This window comes from Rhincodon typus, chromosome 2 (genome assembly GCF_021869965.1).
Source record: "Rhincodon typus isolate 14 chromosome 2, sRhiTyp1.1, whole genome shotgun sequence".
Taxonomy (NCBI): Eukaryota; Metazoa; Chordata; class Chondrichthyes; order Orectolobiformes; family Rhincodontidae; genus Rhincodon; species Rhincodon typus.
In genome coordinates, this window is record NC_063333.1 from 61,806,501 (window position 1) to 61,819,059 (window position 12,559).

General features: G+C 40.1%; 1 protein-coding gene across 1 annotated transcript in view; it reads right to left on the reverse strand.

Annotated features, from left to right (window-relative positions):
- Positions 1-12,559, reverse strand: part of LOC109932581 (polycystic kidney disease protein 1-like 1) — a 161,792-nt gene that overhangs the window by 59,604 nt on the left and 89,629 nt on the right. Inside the window, exons 29-31 of the mRNA XM_048608159.1 lie at positions 10,197-10,370; positions 4,501-4,620; positions 889-964 (exon numbers count right to left, since the gene is read on the reverse strand). Coding sequence (XP_048464116.1) covers positions 889-964; positions 4,501-4,620; positions 10,197-10,370 — 370 coding nt within the window. The remainder of the gene's footprint in view (positions 1-888; positions 965-4,500; positions 4,621-10,196; positions 10,371-12,559) is intronic.

Genomic DNA, 12,559 nt, shown 5'->3' on the forward strand with positions numbered 1-12,559 from the left:
TGTGAACTAATTTCTTAAAGATCTGTTATTGTTCCTCAATCGTGTTTTCTGCTAAATTCCTTTCTCAATGTGCTCCAGTCAACTCTGCCCTCATCCGTATCTAGTTAGTCTTAGTTGAGTTTCTGACCCAAGTTTTTCATTCTCAAACTGAATGTGAAACTCTACCATGTTTCCTACACAACTACCAAGGGGATCTTTTAGTCTGACATAATTTATTAAACTTGTTTAATTGCACATCACCAGACACAGGATCTACTGTCGCATATTCCTAGGTCATGCAACAATATCAAAAGACATTCAAAGTTGAAATGGGTCCTTGTATAATTAAAAAAATTATTTGGAACATTCAAACCTGAAATCCTGATTATGAAACATGTATTAATTTTTTTGAGCAGATCATTGGTTATGACTGGAACTTTGCTAATACAGACTAAAAGCCCTTACAAACTGCTTGTTTTGTGCCACATAAGCACAATTCCATTTCATGTTGCAAAGTTCTGGGAATGTATATAAGCTCATCCTCAAGTTTCCTCAGCTAACTTGTTACAACACGCTTGTCGACACTGATCAATTTAATTAATACACACATCGATGTCTAGAGATAAAGGGTGTCATGCAGGATAGGATCAAGGGAGGTTGATACACTCAATTATTTCTGGAGTCTACAAGAATACAGCTGCTTGTCCAGACTCCACAAAGTACATAAATTACTAAAGTTCTTGGGTTTTTAATTGAACAAATTTCAATGATCCCTTTCAGGCTTATATTTCATCCCCATTATATTCACATCTGAAAGGTATTCATTATGTTTTACTTTTATTAACACCATGGGAAAACTCAAGTTCTTTGTTGACAATTATAATTATATTAAAAGAAATTCTACATTACCTTCAACAGAATACACATTAGATTCTCTTGTAGTCACATATTGTTCTTCAATAGCAGCTTCTCTCAGCGATTTTACCTAACATAGATATATGAAATGGTAAATCTCACACGTGCTTAGAGTTTCAGTTATTTTGTGGTGGCTTAAGCAATGCAATTTGTCAGAAATTTATCAAACCAATGGAGAAGAGTGGAGAATTTTGAACAACAAAACTGGCCAGATGAAAAGACTGAAGGTTGTGTCTGAAACATCTGGTGGAAGGTCTTTCATTTGGGCATATTTTAGAAGATTTACATAGAATCTTAGAGTCATACAGCACAGAGACAGGCCCTTCAGCCCAAACTAGTCCATGCTGACCAAAATGTCCATCCACGCTAACCCTATTTCCCTGTACTTGGCCCATACCCTTCTAAACATTTCCTATCCATATATTCATCCAAAAGCCTTTTAAATGTTGTTAATGTACCCGCCTCAACCATTTCCGCTGGCAGCTCATTTCATATGCATACCACCGTCTGCGTTAAAAAAGTTGCCCTTTAGGTTCCCACGTATTCTTTCCCTTCTTATCTCAAACTGATGGCCTCGAGTCCTCGATTGCCCAACCCTGGGAAAAAGACTGAATGTATCCATCCTATCCATGCCTCTCATGATGTTATACACTTATACAAGATCTCCCCACAATCTCCTATGCTCTAAAGAAAAAAAGTCTTAGCTTGTTCAACCTGTCTCTATAACTCAGTCTCTTGAGTCCTGGCAACATCCTTGTAAATTTCTTTTGTACTCTTTCCAGATTAAAAACATCATTCCTATAGCAAGGCGACCAAAACTGAACACAATACTCCAAGTACGGCCTCACCAACATCCTGTACAACTGCAACATAACTTCCCAACCTCTATACTGAGTAGTCTGACTGACAAAGGCCAGAGTGCCAAAAGCCTTTTTCGTTGCCCTGTCTACCTGTGACTCTACTTTCACAGAACCGTGCACCTGAACTCCAAGCTCCCTCTGTTCCACTACACTCTTTAAGGCCCTACCATTTACCATCAAACTCCTACCTTGATTTGACTTCCCAAAATGCAACACCTCACACTACATAAAACTCCATTTGTCATTTCTCAGTCCACTTCCCCAGCTGATCAAGATCCTGCTGCAATTTCTGATAACCTTCCTCACTGTCCACAATACCGCCTATTTTAGTGTCATCCGCAAACTTGCTAATCATGCCTTGTACATTCTTATCCAAATTATTGATATAGATAACAAACAGTAATGGGCCTAGAACTGACCCCTGAGGGACACCACTACTCACAGGCCTCCAGTCCGACAAGCATCTTTCCACTATTACCCTCTGCTTCCTACCATCAAGCCAACTGTGTATTCAATTTGCCAGCTCTCCCTGGATTCCATGCGATCTAACCTTCCACATGTGGAACGTTATCAAAGGCCTTACCGAAATCCATATGGACTACGTCTACCGCCCTGCCCTCATCAACCTTCCTGGTCACTTCAAAGAACCCTAACAATTTTGTGAGGCATGATCCCCATGCACAAAGCTGTGCTGACTACTCCTAATCAAACTGTCTTTCCAAATCCATATATGTCTTATCCCTCAGAACCTTTTCAAGTAACTTACCTACCACAGAGTTTAAGTTTACTAGTCTATAATTCCCAGGTTTTTATTTGCAGCCCTTATTGAATAAGGGCACAACATTCGCTACCCTCCAGTCTTCTGGGACTTTACCCATGGCTAACGATGATGCAAATATATCAGAGTCAGGGCTACCACAATTTATTCTCTAGCCTCTTGCAGGGTTCTTGGATATATCTGGTCAGGACCAGGAGATTTATCCACCTTCATACATTCTAATATGTCTAACACCTCTTCTACTGTGATGTGGGCTGGCCCCAAGATATTGCCACTAACTTCCCCATGTTCCCTAGTCTTCACGTCTTTCTCCACGGTAAACACAGAGGAAAAATATTCATTGAGCACCTCGCCCATCTCCTGCGGTTCCACACATACATGTCCACTTTGGTCCTTGAGAGGTCATATTCTCTCTCTAGTTATTCTTTTTCCTTTAATACACTTTGGAATCTCTTTGGATTCACCCTAATCTTCTCAGCCAAAGCTATCTTGTGCCCTCTTTTTGCCCTCCTGATTGATTTCCTTCTTCAGCAAACTCCTGTAGCCCCTATATTCTTCCAGGGATTCCCTTGATCCCAGCCGCCTGTACCTGAGCCATGCCTCCTTCTTTTTTCTGGTCAAAGCCTCAAAATCTCTTGTCATCCAGGGTTCCCTACTCTTGCCAACCTCACCCTTCACCCTCACAGGAACATACAGACCTTGAACTCTAGCTATCACACTTTTAAAGGCCTCCCACTTACCAGAGGTCCTTTTGCCTGCAAACAAATTACTCCAATCAACCCCTGCAAGCTCCTGTCTAATTCCAGCAAAATTCATCTTGCTCCAATTTAGAACTTGAACCTGTGGACCAGTTTTGCCGCTCTTCTTAACTATTTTAAAATTAATAGAACTATGGTCACTGGTCCCAAAGTGCTCCCCCACTGTCACCTCAGTCACCTGTCCTGCCCTATTTCCCAAGAGTAGGTCAAGTTTTGCCCCTTCCCGCGTAGGACCCACTATATACTGCTTGAGGAAACTTTTCTGAACACACTTAGCAACTTCTAACCCATCTAAAGCCTTAACACGATGGCAGTCCCAGTCCATGTTAGGAAGTGTTACAAGGTAGTTAATTTACTAAATTGTTCAAAAAAGCATCATAAAAATTATCCTAGATAATTTAACATCAGGATAAACTGTTACTAAAGTGCACAATTTTGTCATATTCTCATTTTCAATGCCATTAATACCACATTTAGGCTCAGAATCTTGGACCACATCAAGAGCCTTTGAAATAGATTCCCTGCATCAGATGGGAGGACAGGCATACTAATATCCTTGAAGCAGCTAATAGCACCAGAGCTGTGAGGCCACGTTAATCCGAAACCAGCTCTGCTGGGCCTGCAATATACTTAGGATGCCTGAGTTTTGACTTAGTAAAGCAAACCCTCTTCACCCAGCTTAAGGAAGGCTCTCCATCGAGAAAAGGCACTCCAATGAGAGAAGGACACAGGAAGTGTTTCAAAGACTCCCTGAAGACATCCCTCAAGAAATGCAATATAGATATCAATGCATGGAGACTCTCATTCAGAAGAAACTGACTTGGAGGAAACTCCTGTACTAAGGGACACAATCATTTCAGAGCACCCAGCAGCAACAGGAACTAGAGAGATTCCTAGGTGAACAATTGTACTTATTAGCGAGTGATTGCTGATGACGATGATGACTCCTCCTAAATACATGAATGAATATCTTTAATGCCATGGAGTTTGACAGTGCTGGTCTACATAAGATTATACATTCGCAAAGTTGTTTCATGAAAAGTTGAAGTTGAATAAATTCACTCCTTAAAATCAACGCAATCGCAAGCGCATTAAGCAAATTAGCAACAACTCAACCTCATTATCATGAAGTATTAACTGACTTTGTGGGAAAATATTTTGGTACTTGAAAAGCTCTAATTAAAAAGGATAATGCAACGTATGATCTCACCTTGCTAAACCTGAATAGCAATGATAGCAACAACCCAATTGGCAGAACCACGATAGTCGTAATCAATCCAGTAACTAGGGAGGTTGTGGAGACATCAATGAGACCTAGTTCAGCTGTGTACTGGGGGGAGGAAAAGGAAGGAAAAACCATTAACTGATCAATATGAAGCACTTTTTTGTCTGATAAAGATTAAGAGGTTAGTTAAGGTAAAAGTTGAGAACTCACTGGGAGATCTTCATGTTGACGCTTAAGTGTTAAATGAGGCTGTACATCTATCTTCACAAAGGAAAGTGATGTGAAGATTTCACTAACACTGGACAGGGATGTTATAGATAGGGTAGTAACAGATAACAAAGGCATGCTAAAAAGACTAGTATTAGAAAATAAACAAGCCAACTAGTCTGATGGAACATAGGTAACATTGTTGAAAGAAGCAATATTAGAAATAAAAGAGGCATTGGTAACAATCTTTTAATCTTCACTGAAATAAGCATTGTACTGGAGGACTGCAGGGTTGCTAATGTTGTACCACTGTTCAAGAAACATCAAGGACCAGTCAGCCTAACCTCAATTGTCAGGAATTTAATGGAAACCGTTATCAAAGATAAAATAAACTTTCATATGGAAAGGTCTCGTCTAATCCAGGAGCGCCAGTATATATTTGTTGAAGGTCAATCATCTCTGGCTAACTTGATTGAATTGTTTCACATGGCAACAGTGAAGATGGATCAAGATTGTGAAGCAGATATTGTATCCGCTATGTATGGACTTTCAGAAGGCATTCAATAAAGTATCACCAAGGAGGCTTATTCTGAAGATCGAAGCCATGGAACTGAGGGAAAATTAGTGATATAAATATGGAATTGGCTCAGAGAAAGGAGGTGAATGATCTGCTTTTGAACTGGGAAGCAGTTTGAGGCTTTCTCCATGGGCTAGCTGTGGAATCACTGTACTGTTAAATTTTAATAAACAACTTGGACTCAAAGTATATGATACAGCATTATTAGGTTGGAGATGATATGAACATAGCAACGTAGTTATGAGTTTCAGGATTACAAAGGCAGAATGGTGAAATGTTAAAGATCATGATAGATGGTGATAGATGGAAGTCAATGAGGAGAAATGTGAAGAGATGCACTTTGGTAGGACAAATATGGCAAGTCAGATATTATGAACAGTAAATTTAGCAAACTGTAAATGAAATAGAGTCATTGATTGCTATGCATATAAATCCTTAACTATAACGGGACAACTTAAGAAGGTGACTCAAAATTTACACAAGTTACTCGGCTTTACGAATACAGGGAGTGAGAACACAAAGGCAAGATATCATACTGCACCTTTACAAAGTACAGGTTAAGTCTCAGCTGGAGTACTGTGAACAATCTTGGGCACCACACTTGAAAAAGATGATGCAAAGGCCACAAGTAAACAACTAGAGACAGTTTACTGAGGTGTCGCCAGGGATGAGGACTTCAGTTATGAAGAGGTAGAAATATTTACACCTGATCCTCCAAATATTTGGAGGAATATTTCAGAGCTTTGCAGATCATAAAGTTTGTCCATAGTGAAAACCAAGAGACAGACAAAACGACCAAGCAAAGATAATTCTATGTGTCACACTTTACTGCAGCATTGACAATAATTCATCACTTTCAACTTACTCTGAGAATATGGACCTTAGTAACTGGTGTAAAATTCATTGTGCAATCACTACTACTCAGTATTCTTTACATGATTAAAGCCCAAATTGCAGTTAGGTAATATGATAGCCTACTTCCTTTGGCATTATGAAAGATGACCTCAATACAATGAAGTTAATGTGAAGAGATCGCTGTGTCAATCCCCTGTATATGCTATAAATTTATTCAAGTATTTGGGCAGCACTTGTTGAATAACACCCCCTTCATTAACATTCAGCTTGGTTTCTACCAGGCCCACTCATTACAGAGATAACAAGGTGTACAGCTGGATGAACACAGCAGGCTAAGCAGCATCACAGAAGCGGGAAAGCTGACATTTCGGGTCTGGACCCTTCAGAAATCATTCATTACAGCCTTGGTTCAAACATGGACAAAAGAGTTGCAATACAGAGGGGAGGTGACAGCTCTTGACATTGAGGCCATATTTGACCAAGTGTGAAAATACGAAGCCCTAACAAAATTAGAATCACAGGAAGGGGTTTGGGGGGTATTGGTAGCAGAAGCTCTCCACAGATTGGAGTCATATCTAGACAAAGGAAGTTTGTGTGGCTGTTGGAGATCAATCATCTCAGCTGCTAGTCATCTTGGCAGGAATTCCTCAGGGTAATGTCCTAGGCTCAATCATTCTTAACTGATCCACCAATGACCTTCCCTCCATCATAAGGTCAGAAGTGGGGATGTGCACTGATGATTGCATAACATTCAGCAACACTTGTGTTTCCTACAGCAAAATAAGTACTCATCACCAATCGTATAATTTCTCAGAAGTCTTGCGAAAAAAAAAACCTCCAATGTCCACAGAGACCTTTCAACAAATTATTTTTAAAAAAAACCACTCTGTACTTCTACAAATTTGAAATAAATCAATTTTTCTTCAATCCTTCAAAGCTTACATCCTCCAACAATATCATATATGAACTGTCTTTCTCACACCAGCAACTCTGAGGCCTAAGTTCGGAGGGGATCTGATTAAGGGAAGATGTCAGCATCCACTGTAGGGAGAATTCTGAAGACTTTTATAATCAATAATTTACTTTTGACAAGAGTATTTGCAATTCCATCACCTAGTCAGAGAAGAGATCGGAACTCTGCCAATGCCAAAGGAGATGATGAAAGCTATCACGCAGCAGGGTGAAGGAAGGAAAAACTTCTCTTCAATCAGTGAGCAGTGAGGGTTTGGAATGCACTGCCTGGAAGTGTGGTGGACGTAGGCTCAATTGAGGCATTCAAGAGGGTATTGGATGCTGATTTGGATAAAAATAATGTGTAAGGGTGTGGAGAAAAAGCAGAAGATTGGCACTAGGTAACAATATTCATTTAATGAGCTACTGCAGACATTATGGGTGAATGGCCAATCCTGAGCCCTAATACTTCTGTGATTCTGTGATATGGGAGAAATGATCCTTAATATTCCATTACAGACTCCTTTGATGTTAAGACATGAGTCAAACAAGGTTGTGTAATCATCCGCATTTGTTTTTAGGATCTTCCTAGCTGCCATCCTCATGATAAACCCTTTGCTGAGTACATCTTATTTATTGAATGGATGATGAACAATTTAATCTCAGATGACTCGAACCAAAAACTAAGATCACCTCAACTTCAGACAATGAGATTGAATATGATGACAATATTGTGGCAAGTGCTGTTATAATAAAGAATCTCCAGGGAATTGTTGATGTATTTACTGAAGTATGTGAGAAGATGGAATTCAATGTTTAGAACAGCAAAGACCTCCATTACATAGCTCCAAATACATATATAGCAGCCAAATGGTTTAGCATTCAGGAGGAGTTTCTGGAAAATGTTGAATACTTCCAATATCTTCAAAGTTATCTTTAACAGAAGGTTGGCATGGACGAAGGAATCCAGAATTACCTAAAATCTACTGGTTCTGCCTTTAGCTGAGGAAGTGAGTATTTGAAGATTGTAACATCAAAACTGAAACGAAGATCATGGTCCACCTTTCAGTCATGTCCCCTTCTTTACAGTGTGGGATGGAAACATGGACTGTATAAAAGGAGGCACTTCAAAACATTGCAACGAAAGGAGTTACATCACTTGTGCTGCCTGTGGAAAATCCTACATATTGGAGGTATGAAAACTGTGTCTTTTTATTTTTCTGTATTTTTGTTTGTGGAACGAAATGGGAAAAGAATTGTTTATAAAAACTAGGGATTACTGCAGATTTTGTAAGTAACTAAGTTGATCTCATGGCAAGTGCTGCTGCACAGCTATTGGCTCATCCGTCCAGTCAGAGCAGGGTTTGATTTCCTGAATGCTACCTCCCATGAGGCATAAGAGAAGACCAATGCACCAACACCAGTGTTCTCACAGATGCAGTCAACCCAAGTATCGAGGTTAAAATCAGCCGAAATCAGCTTTGGTTCGATAGTTCAGATATCAGATACCAGACTACTGAAGCAGGCTTTTTTCTCTCAGTTTTATGTGGTTAAAGCCACCATGAAGAAATGCCACATTGACATCAATCCCAAGGACACCACTGCCCTTAGCCAAACAAGGAAGTGGTAGAGTCTATGGGAAGGATCCCAGCACTTTAAGACCTAAGGATGAAGACGAAAAATGAAGCAGTGCAAAGAATAAGCCATTACTCAAGGCAATAATGTATGACCAGTGACCAGGGGCATAGATCATAGTGATCAGTAGGATTAAATTGGAGATGAGGAAAACACTTTTCACCCAGACAGAGTAAGGGGTCTGGAACTCATTGCCTTAAAGGGATGTTGAGACAGAAGCCCACACTCGTTTAAACAATATCTGGACATGCAGCTGAAGTGCCATAAGGACAGCAGGTACATGGGAACACCACTACTTGCAAGTTCCCCTCCAAGGCACTCCCATCCTGACTTGGAAATGTATTGTCATTACTATACGGTGGCTGGATGAAAAACCTAGAATTCCCTCCTTAACAGCATTGTGGGTCTACATGCAGCACATGAACTGTAACAGTTCAAGGCAGCGGCTCACCACCACCTTCTAAAGGGTAGTTAGAGATGGGCAATAATACTGGCCCAGCCAGCGATGCCCACACCCTATGAGTGAATAAGGAGGAAAGAAAGAAACCTTTAAGACTACAGACTAAATACTGTGAAGTAGAATTAGGCTGGTGACTCATCTTCCAGCCATCTTCTGGGCTATAAACCTTTTATGAACCTATTCTGTGACCAGACATCTCACATGACATGACAAAGCCTGCAGATCATGCATCAGCCATCTTTTGACTTCCTGAAGACAATCATTCTCACCTATGAGAGAGAGCCATTATTGTACAATAAAAGATTAAATAAAACAATAGAAATAAATTACTTTTCATTCGTGTTTCTTAGCTTTGCTCAGTTACCACACCTGAATCCTCTTAGGGAAATAAAATATATTAAACCCGCAAAGGGCAACTGGATTATTTACAATCTTGTCTTCAGTAAACAACAGTTGTTCCAATTCTCTAACAATGTCGGAATTTTGAAAAATATTTTGAAGACTTGGAAGTACAGACACTGAATGTCAGGCTAGGCTTAAGTAAACCCTCACTCAGAAAAGGAAGCAAGGAGTAGGATAAGCAGCATGAGGTAATCAGGCAGTAAATGAAAAGAATGGCAATACACATGCATGGCCAGAAGTAGATATTCAGGATTAAGCTGAAGAATGGAAAATCAGGGCACAAAAATAAATTGAAGAGAAAAATCTAAGAGGGTGTAATATTTGAACCAAAAACAGAATACACAGGAAATAGATGGTAAACTAATCAAATTCTGAAGAAGTAGCAGATTAATACTTTAGACGGACTCTTCATTAGATGGAGCGAAGTCAGAAATTAACAAGGTGCTATTTGAAGAATCTAAGTACAGAGAAATTCAAAAATGCACAAGCATGGCCACCATCACAACATTCACGGCCGAATTTCACTCGATGACAAACTGTACTTGTGTATTTTTGGACATAAGATGGGTTTGAAAGTTAGGTAAAACGTTTTACCTCCTCATTCTTCAGATAAGTCAGTATGGTATTCAGGCACATGTAACCCAACAGCAGGCAAAGGCAGACAGTGAGGCGTTGAGTATGAGTAAATGAGCTGTAAGATGGACGACTATACACTGATCCCCAAAGATGGAAGTCTTCCAGGTAGTCAGTTAGTTTGCTGTATAGAAGCTGTTGAAAAACAAAATGTTCAATTAAATAAAAATGTAATGTGTTTATAGAAGCATCTTTTGTACACCATGAGGTACATAAAAAATAATGCTGTAAATACTCAGGATGTTAGGGAGAATCTGTGGGGAAAGAGGCAGATTGTACATTTTAGTCAATGATCTTTATTCACAACTAGAAACGTTTACGGACTTACTCAGTTTAAAGCAAGTAGACAGACAAGGAAAAGGAGGGAGGAGAATTGACGATGAGGTGGAAAGCTGGGGGGAGTAAATGACAAGATATATTTTGTTCTGCATCTACTTAAAACTTGCTACATCTCTAGGGGCAGCCTTCCATTCAGTGAGGTGATGGCTTACCTCAGGGTGCTGTGCTGTGTAATAAGCTTCTGTTAAATGTGCTTGTAATGGACCAGGCAAACATTCTTCAAATATATCAAGGAGATAGCTCGAACCCCAGATTTTATATTATTTAACAGAATAATAGATTTTTTAAGAACTAAACAGCAACTGTTCCAATATAGTAACATTCCATAAACACACCCCTGGCATAAGCAAATTCAGTAAAATAGACTGTCTCATGTACAATGTTTCTCCATTCCAGGAGAAAAGAACCTCAAGAGAAAATTTCTGTACAAAGAGAGATATGGCAGCTTCCACAAGCAACTTTGAAGCCCCAACAATGACTGAAAGCTAAGCTAATATCGTGGTGCTATGGGAGCCTCACTCAACCCCTCCACGCTGCTTCTATTGTGTCAACTTTAAAAAGAAATTTCAAGGCCTCACAAGCTGTTTACATTATTGCCTTGGGAGAGACAGCTCGGTGCCTATGACTGAAAACCTCTCTTCAAAAAAAAGGATAAAGTACACCTTGTAAAGCCATAGCATCATCGCATGCTGTGGAGGCAGACAGTGGTCTGAAAAGATGCACGATTCATTCACCTTCTCTGGGCTTCTACTCGACCAGCAAAGCTTTTTGCTTCTGCTTACCTTTTCCAATGTCTTTCCCAAATAGTCAGTCAGAGGTCACCACCATCAGCAATGGCTCCCATTTATCAGTGTCCACTAGTTCACATCATGTTTGCAGGTGTCCTTGAAGCAGAGGTCTGGACATTCAGGAGGTCATGACAAGTGGCCAGTTTACTGTACAGAAGGACTTTGGGGATACATTATCATCTATCTGATGAACACGGTCAATTCAGTGCAGACATCGTTGCTAAGCAATGAGTATTTACCAATGAAGTTAGCTAACTTAGAGGCCCTGAAGAATGTTAAGTGATATCAAGAATGTATCTGAGATAACAAAGGTGGAAACTAACCAGCCTCTTCTCCTACCCAGCTTAGGTCATCTGAGTAACCCCACTATAGAGGAGTGCATTGAGGATGCAAGCTTGGAAAACTAGCTGGTTGATGTCATTGTTCCACGCTCCCATACCCAGGTTGGATAAAATAGTTGCAGCTTTTGTGAAATGACACATTGTTCCTGATTGTGAAGTCTGGATATGTGAAGTTGTTGTCAAACTCCAGTGTCACACTGTCAGTGCTGATAGATGGTGGTCTATGACTTTTGTCTTCGTGATGCTGACAGTCAAACCAAGGTCTGTACTGGTGTGAAGAGGTATTCCTCAGTGTGGAAGGTTAGCATAACATCATTAACATAAAGCAGATTTCTAATAAGGGTTCGATGCACCTTTGTCTTGGATCTCAGGTAAGCTAGATTAAACAGTTTTCTAGTAGCTCTGCTTTGCAAGTAGATCCCTCTGTTGATGACCTGAAGGCATGTAACAGCAGCAAAGAAAAGAATATGCCAAAGGGTGTTAGTCTCATGACATAACCCAAGGTCCAAATGTGGATCTCAAAGAATTCTGATGTTGTATCTTCACAACTGAGCCTACACATCACCAATGAAGTTAGCATTCTCCAGGGCCTCTGAATTGACTAAATGATGTAAAGGGTGTATCTGAGACAACAAGGGTAGAAAACATCCAGCCTTTCTCCCTCACTTATCTTGAACAGTTTCTCAGCTGAAGGGCCTCCAATCAGCTGTCCGAGTTTGAGAGCCTGCCGTGTCCTTAACTGGACAGTGAGGCCACTCCTGGATATTAATTGTCCATTTCAGGGAAGATCACAGATGAGAGAATGTTTCCCAAAGTGTGCAGGCTTTAGACTGGCATTTAAGCCTGACTGGTTTCC